The sequence below is a fragment of the Notechis scutatus genome, chromosome 5, assembly GCF_049901735.1.
Source record: "Notechis scutatus isolate UNSWTSFEM ecotype Mainland chromosome 5, rNotScu1.2, whole genome shotgun sequence".
Classification (NCBI taxonomy): Eukaryota; Metazoa; Chordata; class Lepidosauria; order Squamata; family Elapidae; genus Notechis; species Notechis scutatus.
Window position 1 is genome coordinate 38,166,990 of NC_142013.1, and position 20,555 is coordinate 38,187,544.

The 20,555-nt window shown below is 34.2% G+C and overlaps 1 protein-coding gene across 1 annotated transcript in view; it reads left to right on the forward strand.

Annotated features, from left to right (window-relative positions):
* Window positions 1–20,555, forward strand: part of EPHA6 (EPH receptor A6) — a 415,605-nt gene that overhangs the window by 104,390 nt on the left and 290,660 nt on the right. The window contains exon 3 of the mRNA XM_026664024.2: window positions 10,881–11,544. Coding sequence (XP_026519809.2) covers window positions 10,881–11,544 — 664 coding nt within the window. The remainder of the gene's footprint in view (window positions 1–10,880; window positions 11,545–20,555) is intronic.

Here is a 20,555-nt window from a genome sequence, read left to right on the forward strand (position 1 = left end):
GGTGGGGAGAAACGGGCGCTTCGGGAAGCTGCGGCGACAGGAAAAGCCCCCCGCTTCTTTGAAGCAGTTTCTTCCTGTGCTGGTGGAGGAGCGAGAGAGCGACTGAGAGAGCTGACCCAGAGAGAAGGACAGGCTTCGGTTGCTTCCTCCCTCCCTTCTTTCATTTGTGTCCTTGATCCCCGATCCCAGCAGCATTCACTGAAGATGAAGAAAGCCGCCATTTTTTTTAAAAAAAAAAATTCTTTGCGGCCCGGTAGAGAGTGCTCCACGGCCCGGTACCGGTCCGCGGCCCGGTGGTTGGGGACCCCTGCTATAATGCATCACATATTGTAAAAATTATAATGTGGTATATTTGAGTAAGTTTGTGAGAATTTTTATTCAGCTTTGTATTAATAACCTTTACCTATTTCCTTAAAACAACAAGCATGTTAAGTTTTTGATTTTTTTTTAATGGAATTGCATAGAATTACACTTAGACCACAAAATTCATAGAATCTTCAGCTAGCTTGCCCATGTCTGAGAATTTGAACTGTGCAGTATCCTTGGGTTTGAGTACAAAATACACAAATAAACATACCTTTTCAGATATATTACCGATGCCAAAGTTATGAAGCTTTCCTCAAAACATACACTACTGTTTTATACTTGCAACACAATAACAAAACAATATTTAACCCCCAGTTTGCATTGAAATGTCTGTTTCATCATATGTCTTTGTGCTTTGACACTTTTGAAGAGCTCCATAACATATTTCTTTTTTGCTGTTAACATTATACAGCAAAATGAATTGAAATTAAGCCTAAGGTTACATTCTGACCAGTGGTGAGATGCAATTTTTTTTTACTACCAGTTCTGTGGGCATGGCTTGTGGGTGTGGCAGGACAAGGATATTGTAAAATTTTCAGTCAGAGGTGGTATTTGCCAGTTGCCGAACTACTCAAAATTTCCACCTGCTGAATACCACCTCTGCTTCTGACATATTTGGAAGGAACAGCTGCACCTATATTATCATCTTTAGTGCATAGAAAATGATCAAATCAATTACCATTGGTGACATACAGCATTCTTCACATACTCTTTATTATTCAAAAGCTACTTTTACATAGAAATTCAATGTATACTTCTACTATTGGATCTCAATTCATTGCTGTGTAAAATATGAACATTGTCTAAATATCATTAATAATTAATAGAATTAATTAATTGCATCTACATGGGTGGGGGAAGCATGCAGGGGGATACCCTAAGATTCTATCTTAGGCCCAATACTCTTCAACATTTTCATAAACATTTTAGATGAGGGGATACATTTTCAGACAACACCAAGCTGGGTGAATGACTAATACTTTAGAAGATAGACACAAGATTCAGTTGGATCTTGACAAAGTTGGTCCTATCGAGACTAATGCAATTCAGTGGTGAGAAAATTAAGGTCTTACACGTAGACAAGAAAAACCAAATGTATATTGTAGATGTGTCTTCAACATTTATTATCTGGAAACATTTACAAATTTAGGTCATCAAACATCTAAAATGTGCATTTATTACTCTGAGTTAACATTATTTTCAGTCAGCTAAGATGTTACTTCTGGCTTTTAGCAGCTAAACTGAGTTTGTGTCTGTGTGTGTACATACCATTTATATATGCATATATATTTACATATATGTGTTTTGGATTATAGAATATATATGTATTGCTATTGTGTTTACAAGTAATCTTCTATTATCTTGCCATGTAATAATACAGATAAATACTAAATGTTATAATCGGTGTCCCCTGAACATCATGATGATGATGATAAATTAATATTGATTCATTGATTTTATATATTATCATATTCCAAACAGGCTTGTATCACCAAAAGAAATTAATATAAAAAGAGCATAACACTGATAAATTTTATGAGCTGAGCAACTAATTTGGTGGGCATTATCTGTGTACTACTTCATATAATTATAAATTAAAAGCTTTGTGAAATAGAAAATAGGAAAAATAGACAGACATACACTTAAAAGACATTAGCTTTTGATATCTTTCCTCCCCTTCTTTCAATGTACAAGTCACTCTGCACATGGATTTTGTTATATAATACTTACTAGCCACATTTATGAGAGTGAGAATTTTCTCTTCACTTGTCTTTTATTCATCCACAGGGAGAGGGAGGAACCCTTAACATCTCCATTGATATCATAGATCAGAGAGATAAGTTCTCATTTTAAAGACACAGTCTTGGAGTAATCTCCTGGCTACTATATTTCACTGTGCTAATTGTACTTTTTTTTAAAAAAAATATTGGTGAAAGAAGTAAGCCATAGACAGTAATTCTCTAAATATGTATCTAAAAGTTCTTTAACTTGGTGGTGCTTCTTAATAAATATGACTAAATTTATTGAACCATGAAATTTTAATTAAAGGAAATATATACAGAATTTTAAATAGTTTTATGTCCTTCACTGTCTGAGAACAAAAGAATAATTTCCTTCAACAGTTGACATTTTCAATCATTTGTATTAACATAACATGTTATTTTAAAATGCTGCAGTTTCCTCATATTAGAAGTGGAAATCAATTTTTTATAAGCCAGAGTATGTTTTACAATAATAATTCCATAAAAATTGCAATAAATGATTGTAGTGCAATTCACAGTATTTATAGTATTTATTTATCTATCAAATTTGAAACTACCAGCCTTCTCACAGAGGGACTCTGGATAGTATATAAATAAAATATTAAAAGATAAAAACAGTATATAAAAATTAAAAATTCGGGGCACAGACCAGCTCCACAACTTTGTGCTTCTCTATGAGTCCTACATAAGGCTGGAGAGCCATGTTTTCATACCTTCTCAAAGGCCAGGAGAGTGGGGAGGCTCACGTCTGGAGGGGAATGTTCCACAGTGTGGGGGCCATGACAGACAAGGCTGCCATTCTTTAACAGGGTCCACAACATACCTTCTCTGGCTGACTGGGTTGGATGGGCCAATGTAAAAGGGTGAACGTGGTTCCATAGGTAGTCTGGCCCTATGTCATATGGACTTTAAATGTCATAACCAGCATCTTAAATTGGACTAGAAGAAAACTGGCACCCAGTGCAGCAAAGGTGTTATATGCACTGTTGTTTGGATGCCCAAGTTTGCCCATGCAGCCACATTCAGTACCAGCTGAAACTTCTGGATACTTTTCAAAGGCAGCCCCATGTAAAACACATTTCAGTAGTCCAAATGATAGATGACCAGGGTATATATTATTTATACTTCTAGACAACACATTTCTCTCAAGGAGGGGCTCTGGGCTGCTTTTATACACTGCTGTCCTAATTTTCTATATTTAAAATGATTAATCTATTATTTTTAGCATTACATAAGTGTCTGTTACATGTTATTGCTATTTTATAATCTGTATATCATGAATAATATACAAAATAATGTGGCAAACAATTAAAATATAATTAACAATGAAATCCAGCTTTATGCCCACCTCACTAATATTCAGTTAATCATGCAAAAGTCTAAAACTAAAATATGAGCTAACAATTATCTTCATTATTTAAACATAAAAATATACTAAAATGAAGTTTAGAAGGTATGATGTCCAAAAAAATATAAAACACTAGTCAATCTCCTTTAAGACAATATTTAACAAATTAAACTGGAGTTTTATAATAGAGTTCCTATTTCTGCTTTTGTCACTTTTATATTCCTTGTATTATTTGACTTATATAAGAGACAGTATAATGAACTTTTGGAAAAGAGGATTTAGGAGACTAGATCAAGCTCATTGTTCAGTACAGAACTTGTATTCCTCTATATAATATCTTTCTTAGAATTTGAAAAGTATTGTTTTCCCCATTTTAGCCTTTTATTCTCAAGACTAATCTTGGTACATTAATTTGGTATCATAGGTTTCTAATCTTACTAACATGCTTGTTGCCCTTTTCTGAACCTGCTTTAAACTTACTTGAATTTTCTTAAAATTTGTTATCCAAACCTGTACTTTTGGTAGAGTCTGATCAACAGTGAAGACAATGGAGTATATTCTGGATGATTAATGCACCCTAAAAAAAACCTTGTCTTTTTAAAGGAAAATTATAATCAACTACACTTTCAGAATCTTTTCACACCAGGACATGTTAGCAAATCTCAGCTTTTCAGATACTTAACTCCTTGTTCAACAATTGACTTAACATCTCTGAAAACTCTTACAGAAGACTTGATTAGATTAGATTCTGTATTGCAGAGAAGAATGAAGCCTGATTTACACAAGAGATAATTTGCCATCTTCAGTTTAAAGAAGAGCCTTTTCTGCTTGTCCATTGTCTTGATAGCCTTGTGAGACAACTGACCTATGCTCAAATAATAGCTCCATAGATTGGGAACTGCTGGATGCCACTTTACCAAATTTAGCCCTTGAAAATATTTAAAATTACCAAGTGGAAAAAGACTTGACTTATATTTTTCACTTGCTTCTTCAGCATTATATTTGTTACCTGTATCTTAGAATACAAATGTGTGTTTGTGCACATCAACTTAACAACCTTGGATTTGTCTCAGGAAGCCATGCCCTCCACTAAAAGAAAGATAATCATCAATCAGAACTGGACTTTTTGGCAAATCAAGCTGTAGCATTTTATACAAACTGCAGTTTCTGTACCATCTTCAAAGGAAATTCTGCATAAAGCACCTTATAAACATTCAACCTTAAGTTAAGCAAGATTTACTGGTGCACCTAATGGTGTAATTTATCAGTATATGACTGACCATAGCCTGGGCTTCTTCAGGTTAAGAAATAAGTAAGTGATAAATCAGCCATATGTGGGAAAAACTAGTTATCTGAGCTCTTATATACAGATGTAGGAGAAATCTAGATCATGTAACTCATCAACCATGGTGGTGCAGTGGTTAGAATTCAGTACTGCAGGCTAATTTTGCCAACTGCTGGCAGTTCAATTCTCACCAGCTCAAGGTTGATTCAGCCTTCTATCCTTCCAAGATTGGTAAAATGAGGGTCCAGATGGCTGAGGCAATATGCTGTCTCTGTAAACTGCTTACAGAAGGCTGAAAAGCACTCTGAAGCAGTATATAAGTCTAAGTGATATTGGTATTGCTATCATGTTCCAAACAGGCAATTTTTGAATACCTAGACAAAGCAACTCTTCATTAGTGTCATCTTCAGCATATTGATCCTTAGTAGCTAAATACTTATGGTATAATCTTTCTATCACTTCTATCCATATAATCCAATAGAAATGGATTTTGGAAATACAGTATATGCATGATGTTTGTGTGAGAGAATAAGGAAGAGGTGTTGGGGAGACTGAATTATAGAAATTTATTCATTGGGCTGGGAAGGGCTGGGCTGAGTTGGCTGATTGGCTGGCTGATTGGCTGGCTGTTGGCTGTCTAGATGGCTGGAGGGGATCAAGACTTCAAAAGACTGGGGTGGGGACTTTTCTGATTATTCTTCAATTAAGAAAGAGATTAAATAAAGTAAAGTAGAAGAAAATGTAGAGTTTTGAACCAAGCAACTACTTTATTTAAATAGTTATTGTTCCTCAGATGGCCTAAAACCCATAAAGGTTGAGGCCTCCCAACTTTGATAATAACACTAATATTTGGGAAACATACATTTCATTTATTTAGCATATTTATTTATTTATTTATTTGATTTGTCAATCACTTATAAGATAATAGGTATAAGTATATACATAGTTATGAATACATGAAATGGATACATATAAGAAAAATAAAAAGAAACAATAGGACAGGGACGGTAGGCACATTGGTGTGCTTATGCATGAGCCCTACAGACCTCTTAAGAAAGGGGTGAGGTCAATAGTAGACAGTCTAAGGTTAAAGTTTTTGGGGTTTGGGGAAGAAACCACAGAGTCAGGCAGAGTATTCCAGACATTGATCATTCTGTTGCTGAAGTCGTATTTCCTGCAATCAAATTCGGTGCGATTTACCTTGAGTTTGTATCTATTGTGTACTCTTGTATTGTTATGGTTGAAGCTGAAGTATTCATTGACAGGTAGGACATTGTAATGTATGATTTTATATACTATACTTAGATCGGACCGAAGGCGGCGTAGTTCTAAGTTTTCTTGGTCTAGAATTTCAAGTCTGGTGGCATAAGGTATTCTGCAACGAGTAGAGGAGTGGAAAACTCTTCTTGTGAAATATTTCTGGACTTTCTCAACTGTGTTAATATCAGATATGTAATGTGGGTTCCAGACTGATAAGCCGTATTCAAGTATTGGTCTTTTGTATGCTCTAGTTAGTAGTGTGATATTACCAGAGAAAAATCTGCGCAGGATTAGGTTAACAACTCTTAATGCCTTTTTGGCTATGTTGTTACAGTGGGCTCTAGCACTTAGATCATTAGAGTTGAGTACTCCAAGGTCCTTGACAGAGTTTGGATCATCAACAAGGTCTTGACTATTCAGCTTGTATTTTATTTTCTATATACCTGCCCATCTTACTAAATGTGATTCTAGTGAATGTACTACCCACAACAATTATCCACAATATAGCTATGAAAAAAAAATTCAACATAAATAAGAAACAAGTTTGTGGTAAAATAACACTTAAGCACAATGCAACAATATCACAGGCTCCCCAGGAGATCCTCAAGGTTGTTGAAACAGCCACATTTTAAGGGCTTTCCAGAAAGCTAACAGGGATGGATTAACCTTATTCTGGTCAGGGATGTTGTAGAGATTGGGAACCACAGCCAACAAGAAATTTCTTCTGGATCCTCTCAGGTGGAACTCTAGAACACAAGACCCACAACATATGTCTCCTGCTGGATCTTATGGAATGGATATATAGGAAAAGGCAGTCCATAAAGTAACTTTGTTCTTGGGAGCAGACCAACAGCTAATGTAGTTAATCACTGCCTTCTTCAAAAATATTTTTTTTAATTCTTCCTGTATAATTTTTATAAATAACTCCAGGTGGTGGACACATAAAATACTCCTTACTCCATGTACATTCTCCACAACAACAACTCTGTAAGGTGAGTTGGACTGAGAGAGACCCAAATTCAGCCAGCTGGCTTTCATGCCTAACGTGGGATTAGAACACTGAGTCTCCTGGTTTACAGCCTATTACTGTATCAAAAACAAAAAACAAACAAACCAGAGCAGAGCAGATTATTTTCACAACACATTGCAGGTTCTTTGAGCATTCAAGGCTCAAAAAAGCAAGCAGCAAGAAATCCATTACCACATAAAAGTGGGAGAGAAAGATATAAGATTTAAATTTTAGGAGATTACATATTTTAGTCTGGAGTGGTAGATTCTAATCTTCTTTGTTCTTAAGGCAATAAAGCATTGTCCTGACGGTTCTGCTACTAGCTACTGCAGTTTCATCTTTGGCACTCTATACACCGTTAAATTATCTCATTACAGCTTAATTCCAAGTTCAGTCTCAGTTCTTTAATAAGGATATAGGAATTGCATTACGGATGAGTTTATCACAGAGACAAATGATCCACAGAAATTAAAAAAGAAATACTAGCAATTCTTAAAGTTTACTGAATATAGAAATGCTTATTCAAGCATGTATGATTGCTTGGTTATAAAATCATATTACTGGAGAATGTCACAAATATTAACATAAAGTTTTGTTTTAAATCTTTAATATATAGGATGTGCAAAGTACCAGAAAAAGCTTCAGTTTTATGCAGTTCATTTAAACAACGGCAATCCCCCAAATGAACTGTTGTGGTAAAATCAAATTTTATGCAAATCTAAATTGTTTCAGGATACAAATAATTAGGAGTACCTCCTATCATTCCCAAAAGATAGAAAAGTGAATCTGTGATAACAAGCTAAAGAGATTATATTGTACAGTTGTGTCTGAAACAGTTATTAGTATAGGAAAATTGCTTGTCATTGTCAAAATGAAAAGTAAATTAAAATATAAGAACAAATAATCCTTGGTATTTAAGGGCATGTATATTCCATCCTCCTTAGCTAGTCTTTTGTTCCTTAGCTGAACCTCCCTTAAGACTGAAAGATCATTGCAGTGTCCTTTGATTCAAAACCAAGAATCTTGCAGCTGAAGGAACTGCACTGATATAAACAGAGAGAAGCTGTTAATAAATCAAGCATTTCATTCACAGTATTTCACCTTATGTTACTTTCTGTCTCCCCCAAGATAATTCATAAAAAACATCATGTTCTGTTTAACTGAGGGTAAAATAATGCTGACTTCAGCCCTGCTTACATACAAGATTTTCCATGCAGACCGATAAATGTCAGATCTGATGTTTTAACAGAAGGTTCAAATTGTGTTTAAATAATTATTCTGATCCTTCCTTTGGGATGCTATTCATACAAACAGGTGAAAAAGTGTACCTAATGCAAAATGGTTAGCATTGCTTCATCAGAATTCTTCATGTTTTGGTGTTATCACACAATGCTCTTTTTTATGACTGATGAGTGGTTTGCCAATGAGAAATGTAGTACAAGATTCAGATTTCTCCCTGAAATAATCACAGTAAGTTTCTAAAAGAGAACCACAGTCATTTATAGAAACACTGCAATGAGTTTAAAGTTCAACTCGGCTGTATATTCAGCTGATGGACAGATCTTATACTTGGTTACCCATCTGTAAAATAGAAAGTGGTTTGGCTTCACAGAGTACAAATATATGGGGAGATAATGTATTCTGTATATTATGAAGGTCACTGTAATGACAAGGTATAGTTCTGAGAAGATACAGCCATGTTTGCCTGTGTCAGCAAACATAGCAGAAAAGCCTATGTGATTTGTAGAAATGACATAATTTCTTTTTATGCTTTTAGACAAGGAAAGATGGAAGCATTGGTTGAAACCTACATTTATCCATGAAATTCACTGTTTTCCTTGGCAACTCAATACCTCTTATCTTAAGCATACGTTGTATTGATAGAATTGGTACAAAGGGGTAGATACACACTGCAGATACAGTTCATATCAAAATGTAAACATGTACTCTGGCATCATGAAACAAAACTCTACCCTTATGTAAAGTAGTTGGATAAAAGTATTTAGATCACATTTTTTGCACCCAAACACTTGTTGTTTTTTTTCATTTGTTCTACCTACTCCACTGTGGATGCTGAGATCATAGAAATTATATATGTAGACATAAACTTCTTTAAATTAAATAAACATGGGGGTATCTAATGTAGAATGCCCACAAAGCAGTAAAAGATAGACTAAATATGTTATGACACATTTCACAAATGGTGTTTAGTTGAAGGTGACTTTATCAACATTTCTCTATTCTTTATAAAGCTGAAAATTATCCAGTTCTATTGGTGTTATAACGTACAGTGAACTGCAAGTCAGAGACATTGCTTTAATATGTTTTTCATTATAAACTAATAGTATTAATTCTTCAAGGATTCTGGTAAAATTAATTATTTAGTACTAACTTTGAATTTTTTACTTTTAACTCTCAGATTGGATTAATTTTGAAAGGTACTTTGGGTTTTTAACTGGAAAACTACATATAATAGCTTTTGCTTTGTTTTATCCTTATCTTTCTTGTGAGATTGCTATCAAAATAAAAATTGTCCTGGTTAATCTGAAATTTTCTGTATCTTTCTTTCCCCCTCTCTCCACCACTTTTTTTTAAAAAATAAGAGCAATATTTGGTCTCCATCAGTCATCTGAAATTTACCTTTTCTACAGATTGAACAGATGCTTGTAATAAAATCCTCAGCCAAGCTTCACCACTATGTAATTTCACTGCACTAAAGATAACTGGGCTACAGAAACTGTATCAATAGACTTTTCTCATTTGCTGGTGTTTTATGCCTTGTTGAAGATAGGAGAAAGAAGCATAATGTCTTCACTGATTAACAAATCTGTCTTAAAATCAAAATGATTCTTGCCATCAGTCCATTACTGATATCTCCATTTGTATTATTTTGGATGGGTGAAAAGATATGAAGTGAAGATAGATTTTATTTTCACCTGTATTTATTTAACTTCACTATTGTCCAGACTCTTGTCATGAATGATAGCAATTTCTGTAGGGATTTTGACAGATTTATTTTACCTTCATGCTCATTCCTATTCCCATTTGACCCTCTTTTAGTCAGCTTATTTTTGAATTTCCATCACTTTCATGTTTATACTTCTTTTGCAAACATATATTGTTCCAATCATTAATATATTAATCTCTTCAATTTGACTTAGTCTTATGTTTTTAGTTATGTCTTAAATGTGCATTATTTTAAAGTTTCTTTTCTTTTTACTGTAAGATTATTGATAAAATGGTTGTATATTATCGTTCTTCCTTTGTCCTTAGAAACAATGTAAAATTTTTCTCTCCAAGGACTCTACTAATAACTATGTCTACATATTATTAAAATATTAGGCCTATTACACATCCCTACACTTTTGAACCTGTACTGAATACTGAGATTGAAAATGAGCCAAGCAGAGATGTGCTCAGTAATTACTGAGAATTACTGAGAGCTTTGGGAATGTTGCCAAAGTTGTTTTAAAAAGCTACTGTGGTGAAAAGAAAAAATGCAGCTCAAAGTGTCTCTGATGAATTGTGTTTCATTTTCTCTGAAGGGAGAGAATTGGAGCAAATAATCATTCAGATTAATGCTAGATAATCAATCTACTTCCAGAGCCTAACACAGAATATTTGGGGTGTTATCTGCATGCTTTTTGAAAAAGTGCTGCCCCCAAATGAAATAACCATTTGAAATGATAGTAATCTACTTCTGGCAATTTCAGTTTTGTCATAGTTCTTCAGTTTAATATCAATTAATATATCAACAACATTATGATCTTTTGAATTAATGCAAATAAAACATGCCTACAGTTTTTGATTATTATGATGATTTTTCAATGGAATGTATTTTCTTTTTAGTGGGATGCTATAACAGAAATGGATGAATATAATCGTCCTATCCACACATACCAGGTATGTAATGTTATGGAACCCAACCAAAACAACTGGCTTCGTACCAATTGGATCTCGCGTGATGCTGCCCAGAAAATTTATGTGGAAATGAAATTTACACTGAGGGACTGCAACAGCATTCCATGGGTGCTGGGGACATGCAAAGAAACATTCAACCTTTACTATCTGGAATCAGATGAATCCCATGGAATTAAATTCAAGCCAAACCAGTACAGCAAAATTGATACTATTGCAGCTGATGAAAGTTTTACTCAGATGGATTTGGGAGATCGCATACTGAAACTGAATACAGAAGTTCGTGAAGTGGGACCAATAAACCGGAAAGGATTTTTTCTTGCCTTCCAAGATATTGGGGCATGTATTGCTTTGGTTTCTGTCCGGGTTTACTACAAAAAGTGTCCTTACACTGTTCGGAACTTGGCTATGTTTCCTGACACCATTCCAAGGGTTGATTCTTCTTCTTTAGTGGAAGTACGAGGTTCCTGTGTGAAGAGTGCTGAAGAACGGGATACTCCAAAGTTATATTGTGGAGCTGATGGTGATTGGCTAGTTCCTTTAGGACGATGCATATGCAGTGTTGGCTATGAAGAAGTGGATGGTTCATGCCATGGTAAGACAATTGTTTTAATTAAATTTCAAGACAAGTTTTGAGCTATGCTCAACCATATGGGTTATAGTCCAGCTTTTAACTGAATTTCATTTATCAATAGAGAATGCATTAAATTCATTATATATTTAATTGCTGGATGAAGTTCATATACTGAAAACAAGTATGTCATCAATGAAGAATGATGAAAACTTCATTTACATACAAAATGTTTACTCGTACAAAAATACATAAAATGGAATTGTTCATTGTTATTTGCTCTTAAGAAGAGAAAACAATTTCTAGTACGTATACTAAGCAATTAGGAGTATAATATAAATTGGTATAGACTATATTGTTCAAATGTTTAGTAGCATTTTGCTAGCTAGAACACTTGAACAATGACATGTTGAATAAGTTTATTTAATTTCAAAAGAATACAGAGAAACACTATAATAAATAGATGATAAGTATTGCATATTGAAAAAAGCATATTATTTAAGAGAAAAAAATTTCTTGGGTAAATTACTGGGAGAAAAAAATAGATGCCACATAAAAGTTATTTGCTAAGGGAAAAAGAGCAGGGGAGGATATTTTGCTCTGTAGAATCATTAATCTTAGTGATTAGAATAATGGACAATTTTTTTTCAAATCAGAGTATGATCTTTAATTAAATATATATATAATATATATATATATATATATATATATATATATATATATAATTTGTTTTCTGAGGTTCTTATAGTATTTGTATGTGGATCTTTGGTTATTAAATTTTTTCTAATAAGATTGAAGTATCTAACGTTATGAAGTCTCATTCATCATCTTCAGGCTTGTGTTTCAGCTCTGTGCTTCTCACTCTGAGAAGCACAGAGCTGAAGACACAAGCCTCATTCATGAATGAGACTGTCTTCAAACGCTCTGATACTTCCAATCTTACTGAAAACCTGAATAACCCTAATGTGTGTGTGTGTGTGTGTGTGTGTGTGTGTGTGTGTGTATATATATATATATATATATATATATATATATATATATATATATATATATATATATATATATATACTATACTATACTATACTATACTATACTATACTATACTATACTATACTTTCTATACTGTATAATATTATATTGATGGAAAGAATAATGTTTCCTAAGAAAAAGAAATTGATTTTTTAATGGATGAAAATATTTGTGCATAACTCTATTAAGATTGGGATTGTTTTAAACTACATAGAATTTCATAGCTTAATCCTGCAGTTATGAAGATATTTCACTAAATTGAATTTATGCTGGTGATTAGATGTATTATCCACTTGGATGTCTGTTTTGATAAAAAAGGTTGCATGGAACTACCGTGTTTCTCACAAAATAAGGCTGGGCCTTATTTTATTTTTTTTGAGGCCCGAAAAAATGGCTAGGCCGTCTTTTTGGGGCGACTTAATTTCCTCCCCCACCTAGACCGGCCCATACACATGTACTTCTCCACGAGGCTGTTTCTATTGGCTGATGAAAGCTCTCCGAAGGCAGAGTCCGCAGCCACTTCGGGGCAAGGCATGGCTGCCCGTGTACCCTTGCCATTAGGCAGTGTCTTTTGGGTGATGGAAGCTCCCCAAGGGCAGTCACCAGCCACTTCGATCAGCCAGTAGAAGCGGCCTCGGGGTAAGAGCACACACACACTCCCCTTGCCGCGAGGCCACTTCTATTGGCTAACGAAAGCTCCCTTGAAGGCAGAGTCCCCAGCCGCTTTGGGGTGAGGCATGGCTGCCCATGTCCCCTCGCCATCAGGCAGTGTCTTTCAGGTGATGGAAGCTCCCCAATGGCAGTCAGCAGCCACTTCAATAGGCCGATAGAAACAGCCTCGTGGCAAGGGGAGTGTGCGTGTGTGCTCGCCCCGAGGCCGCTTCTATCGGCTGATTGAAGTGGCTGGTGACTGCACTTGGGGAGCTTCCATTGCCCGAAAGAGACTGCCTAATGGCGAGGGGACACGGGCAGCCACGCCATGCTCTGAAGCGGCTGGGGACTCTGCCTTCGGGGAGCTTCTATCAGCTGATGTTCTATCGTTAGATTGGGGTATTCTAGCCTAGGCTACCTGCAGGGCACTCCTAAAGGCAAGTTTTCTCCCCCCCACCCTTCCCCCCCATTTCTCTTCACCTCATGTAGTTCTAACGGATGATGTGAGAAATGGCAGGGAAACGCATGGATTAAATAGGCCTAAATTTTGGGGGTGGGGCTTAATTTCACCTCATGCCTAGAAATCATGCTGGGCCTTCCTATTGGTGGAGGCCGTATTGTTGGAGAAACACGGTAGATAAGCTTCAATGTATGATGAACCTCTCACAATTTAAGCAAGAAGCAATTGCACATTTTCCTATTAAACAATGTATGAATTCTTTACAAACTAAGTTTATTCCAGCATATTTTGATTCATACTCTTCAATCTGTAAAATTTGCTGATAGTTGGCCTTTGATCAATGAAATCTTCATATATATTTTATTTATATTTAAATTATTGAAGATGAAGATTCTCAGAAGGGTATTTATACAAAAATAAGGTCATTAAAAATCATGTGGCACCTAATTAAATCTACTTCAAATAAAAGCGAGAAGAAAGGGCATGACTTATATGGTAAGTCAAATAAAATTAAATTATATGGTTTCCATGAGCTCCAATCTTTTGCCCCTAAATAACTGTCTCATTTTGATCTATGTACAAAAATATTGCATAATACTAACTTTTATGGCATTTACCTATTTGATAAAGCTATTTAAAACCTCTGCCATGAATGTAATAGTAGAATAACGTAATAATGGTGTCTGGTTATTAAGCAATACTTTAAACTAAAAATGCAAATTATTGATCCTAACTGCCTAAATGGGCAGGTTAGCAAGATTTTTTAACAAGCTAAACATGGAGAGCCAAATATAATAATATGTTTTAGAATAATTGTAGGATTGGAATCATTCTCTGAACATTTCCTATTAATTTCCATGAGATGTTCTCTCTCTCTCTCTCTCTCTCTCTCTCTCTCTCTCTCTCTCTCTCCCTCCCTCCCTCCCTCCCTCCCTCCCTCCCTCTTTCTCTCTCTTTCTAAAACAGGATCAGTTTTCCTGCTTTAACAAGCAGTATTTAGCAGGACCATAATAAATTTCAGGAGTACCTAAAATTATGTTTATTTAATTATTTTTATTTAATTGCTTAAGGAGTGAAAAGTTAATGTTTGAACAGACTATGTTTTCAGATCAGTGCTTTATTACGTCTGCAGTTTTTCATGCAGGAGTATTATTTTCCTGGTTTGACACTGTAGGAATAAAAGATTTTATAAATTTTCATACATCTGTTCATCTTTGAATTATTATTTTAGCAATCACCTGCACATACTATGCTTTTAAATTCCATACCATACATTTGTGTCCATGCATATGTGAATGATTCTAAGGAAAGCTGCAATATTAAGAGCTTTAAAATTTATCTTCTGTCCACAAACTATACTATAAAACTTAACAGTAACAGGGAGCAGCAGAAATCTTCTGGTTCAGTTGCCATAAAATTAATTTGCTATGCTACATGACAGTCTGGAAACTCAGTCTGCAACATTTAAAAATATACAGTAAAAGAACATGAGCATTGGTGGATTAGTAGTAAGAGTTTACCATTTCATTTTGTTCTCTCTATGTCTTTGTATAAATGAGTAAAACAGAAAAAATAAATGCATTTTACTAGTCCCAGAATGAATCAGAGTTATGATTCTCACTTCATCTCAAGAGATGCCTCACCAAATTGCTAATTTAGACTTTTCTTAAAGCCACACTGTATCATTGATAAAAAAAGAACTCTGCTTTGTTCTTTTTACTCCACAAAGTATTAGCTAAACAATTCTTTAACCTCTTTGCAGATCACTGGTAAAATGTCATATTTTTCATCTGAGGAATGCATCCTTTGATCCATAATAATTAATGCAATGAATGAACAGTGTCTGAATTAAACCTTCTCTTGAGAAAGTTGAGCACTTTTGACACTCAGTTTGCATTCCAAGATACTAGCATTAATATTTCAATTTGTGAAACCAAATTAAGTAGATCAGATACTACCCTTCTTTTTATCTTCAACTTCCCATCCCCATCCTAATGAATTTGCTTTCCTAATTTTACTTTCCAAAACCTATCATCTGAAACAGTATATGATTATGTATGCTGGTCTTTGACTGTAATAAAGATGTTTTAATTTCTATCTGTTTTGAAGCATGTTTCAATTCTGCCACCATTTATTTTCAAGGATTCAAACAGGTATCATGCTGATGATCCACAGTACTGAAGCACCTAAAATAGTGTTTGAGGCAAAAAGTGTGTGTGTTTATATATGGGTGTGTGTGTGATTGTGTAAGCAACTATCTTCTCTTGCTTTCTTCTTGTTGTTAAGTAATTCTTATAAGAAAACAATAATATTCTTAAACCAAGCTTAGTTGCTTAACTAAACGTGATGACTACCCATGTTATTTTTATGACAACAATTCAGTTCCATCACAGTAACTTTTAACTTTCCCAGTCTATTTTCAATTGATATTTCTGGTAGTTGTAACATCTTTATAAAATTATTCTTATTAAATAATCATTATTGGAGATTATTAGATCATTAAAATCCAAAGCAATATATAGGACCTCAAAGTGTAAGATATCTTGTCACCTTGTTTTGCTGTTGCAAAATAGGTCTTGTCCCTGAAGCAAGGCAGAAACAGACCACAGTATTTCTTGATTCAATATTACCACAAAAATAGTTCTTTCCTACTTTCTGGTATTGTAATTTAGACGGGGGAAATATGCTATATTTCTATGGAATTAATTTAATTAAATTTTTATATGCTAAATATACTGCTAAAGAAATAATTGTGAGAATTCTTAACAAATAAGTTCTATTTAGTGGTTTGCTCTTGCAGGAAGTTTGTAGTAACTATATCCAGGTTATTTGTCATATAGCTGTACTTTTCCTGTAAATTGGTCACTGAACTTTTCCAATGAAAATACTTTTCTACCTAAACATCTCTCCATTTTCCTTATTGCCTGATCTTCTAAGCCTTTTAGTTCTATTTAGAAGGGAACATTTTAGAAAACTAAGTTTCCCCAATCAAGGACTTCCGTTCACTTCTTAGATAGCAGAATGTAGATGACTTAAAAAGGTGAATATTGATTAACTAGTCCATGTACTTGTTCTTGACCAATGGCAATTGCTTTGGAGGAAGAGGAAAGAACAAATATAAAGATAATATATTAAATAGAAAACTACATATAACATGAAAACAGATATTTTCAAAATTAAAATCATAACTTTTAAATATTTGTTAGCTTTTTTGGAGGAAGACAAAAGAAGAATCAAAGAAATTCATTACAATTTCTGATCTTCATATTCCTTTTATTGTTACATTTCAAAAAGATAGATAATAGGTGAATGATAAAAATTGAAATCATTGACTTTCCAGTAAATATACAAATATATTTATGTCATGAACATAATCAGTTACATTAATCTATTTATTTGCACTGCCAAAATTCTCAAACAACTATTTTGCCAAAGTGCAATGATATTCAACAATAGCTTGATTTTTACAAGAGAACACTTTTTGACACTCAAATTTATTAAAATTGTTCCTTTCATTTAACATTGACAGTACCAACTACTCTATGATAGTTTGATTTTTCATAAATTAAGATATACATAGCAATTCCTAAAAGAAAATGTTCAGCATTTTCATTTTAAACAACACATCATATAGAATAACTGCTTAAATATAACATTACCAAAAGTTACTATGTAGTGATGTTAATATAACACTATACTGCATCTGTGCAGTTCTTTACCTTTGATAATAAAATGATGCTTTGAACACTAGAACTACTTCCAAGAAAAAACTCAGTTGCATTAAGAAATTGACTACAAGTGAAATATTCTCACAACCATATGCAATTTGGAATCAAATATGAATTTCTCAGCTTCTCTTCTATATACTAGCAAAAATTGAGCTTTCAGTCCCTCTTTCTATTTATCTTTCTCCTTCATTTGCATTTCTCTTTAAGAAAGATGCAAGATGAATCAAGAGCTCAGTTTCTAAGAAAAGTTAAAAGTGTCTTTATTTAAAATATTTCTGCAGCACCAGCTTAATTACAGTTCCTGAATTCAAATGATCTGAAACATATTTCATATCATAGCACTTCTGTTCAAATTACTTCAAAAGGAAATTGTAGCTCCTACTCATCATTTGAAGTTAACTATAGGAAAGATAATGATTAGGTTAAGAATCATTTTATGCATCAGGCAGTTGACATGAATGCAGTCTCCTTATTTCCCCTTATTTTCTGTAAAAAGAAGTATATATACTAAATGTAGTGCCTAAAAGAAGCTCATCAGTACTGGAAAGAGTTCTTTCCGAACAATTTGGACCTATAAGTGGCTTAAGTCTCTAATTTGGTTTCTTTTTTCATGCAGTATTTAAATGTGGGTGTTTAGGCTTCCCTATTGCATTTAAACCTTCATTTTGAATGTCAGGTTCATTTTGAATATCAGGTTTTTCAAATTATTTACATTAGACCAGTGATCAGGAACCTACCACAAGCGGTGCCATGCTAGTGTTCACCAACATACAACCATGGTTCTCCAAAGCATGCTCTGTTCTTGTGTAATTTTTGGAGTCTATAAAGGCTATGGTAGAATGGGGTATGCTTGCACGTGGCCTCTGAACCGTCTGAAAGTTGCACAAGACAGCCATGCTTTTATGTGGTTTTCAGCAGTTGTAGAGGCCATAGAAGAGCATTCTCCAAAGCTGCTTCAAGAATGAAAACATTGTGTGCCCAGAGAAGTTCAGGTTATCTGCAGGCATCAGTCAACAGAAAGAGAGCATCACCTTAAAGAAAGAGGTACAATACATGGCAGATCCTGGGGAGGGGATCGTGCTGTTCCCCAACCCTTAACATACTGTGAGGGGCTATAATAGTACTAGGGCTCAAGTCAATGCCCAGACTTAAGAGTTGGCACTACTCACCATGTACTGTTGTTCATGCTGTTCAGGGTGACCTAGATTTGGGGGTAGATAGATAATTGTTTCTCTTTTGTTTGGTGAGGGGGTTGCATGTCAATAGAGTCAGATAGGCATTTTTAAAATTGTTGACATACCAAGCCTGAAAGATTCGTTAGATTAATTGTAGATTAATCATACAAGTAGATTAATTGAACTAGTAGATTACTACTAATAGCTGGAGGTTACTAACCTTTATAAGAAATGTGATCCATTATGATGGTTTACATATGTGCTGCAGGAATTGTCCAATGATAAAAAAGTTCTACCACAAAACTTGCTATGCTCCAAAATAAAGATATGACAAGTGGTCTTTACCAGATTGTCCCCAAGCAATGTCTCTTCTAATGCAGATTCCAGGATGCCTATAGTTTAAGGAGAAATGCTGAGATATGAAGCAGCATAACTGATGTCTCTTACAATGATGGAAGAAAAGGAGTAATCAGTATAATTAGACACAGATACAAACCCATGTTGGAATCAAATTGCAGCAGTTAGAATGGGAAAATATCCACATTTCTCCAACTGAATTGTTTCAAAAGAAAAAAAAAATCCAGCAGCATCATTAAAATGATTTGAACCTTTTGTCGAAGATCAGATAAAAGAGTTTTCTTCTTCAGGCCATTGTGAAAGATTTGCAAGCTTTGTGCATATCTTAGACCACTGTGGGAGGTTTGCAAGACAATTTTTGATAAAATAATCTCTGAGAATTAAATTTTGTATTACCAAAATAATTAGATTATCACCTTGCAAAGTCATATGAGATTCTTTTGAGGCAGAATATTTGAAGAGGTTGTCAGGATTCTTTGCTATGTCTGGATTTTGCAGGCTGAATCCAATGTTTCCTTCTGAGGTTTCTTCAGACAGTTGGGATCAGATGAAATACTGAATTCAGAAGCTGGTGCTTTGAAGCAGATGGTGATGCCCCGTATCTGAAAAAAAGCACCTGTTAATTGAGCAGTACAAGTAGCTCTTGACTTATGACCACAACTAGAACTGCAACTTTCATAGCTAAGCAATGTGGTTATACATGAATTGCACCTGATTTCACAACCTTTTATACTGCAGTCACCATGGGCATTTAATGAATCCAGTTTTCCACATTGACTTTGCTCATTAGAAGTCAGCTGGAAAGATTGCAAATGGTAATTCTTAGATTTTGCAATCATCATAAATAAATGCCAGTTGTGGATTTGAGAAGTTTTTATTCTTTGACACAGTTCCAATTTTTCTAAAATTTATAAAAACCTTTACCAGGTAAAGTTAATAATCATATATCAAATACATATATGCAAATTTTGAATATTAAATTATCATTCATGTTGGTGGCGTTGGTATGCCATTAAAGTATCCTTTATTTCAATATTGTGTACTTAATTTCCAGTTTTGCTACAATGATTTTCTTTTTATACATGTTTACAATGTATAAAATGTATTGCTTTACAAAAAACATAATAAAGTGATAGTCTATACATCTGAAATATTTTCCGCTACTATGAAATTGGAAACTGATTGTTTATGAGCAGTACAGTAGTACCCTGGTCCTCAACTGTTTTGAAATTCATTGAATTTGAATTTGATACTCAACGCATTCCAACACAAAAATGTTGTTCTAGCACTCGTTGGTTATTTGCTATTCAGTGCATAAGCTAAAACCTGTCAGTATTAAATGCCTTGTGACTTGTTATATTATTCCTTGTAGGAAAAAATGTTTGATACTCATCATATTTGATACGATAGAACCAATTAACAATGAGTACCAAGGTACCATTGGTATATGATAAAAAGAAGTTATGCATAAGAATAAATGGAATCCTTACTAGTGATTCACTTATTGATAAACTTAGTGATAAACATTGAGCAAGGTGTAATGGAAGGAACTGTTAAAAATATTTGTTTAATGTCTTAATAGTATACATGTAAGAAATGCTTGTGGTGACATAGATATGTGTTGGTTAGAGATAT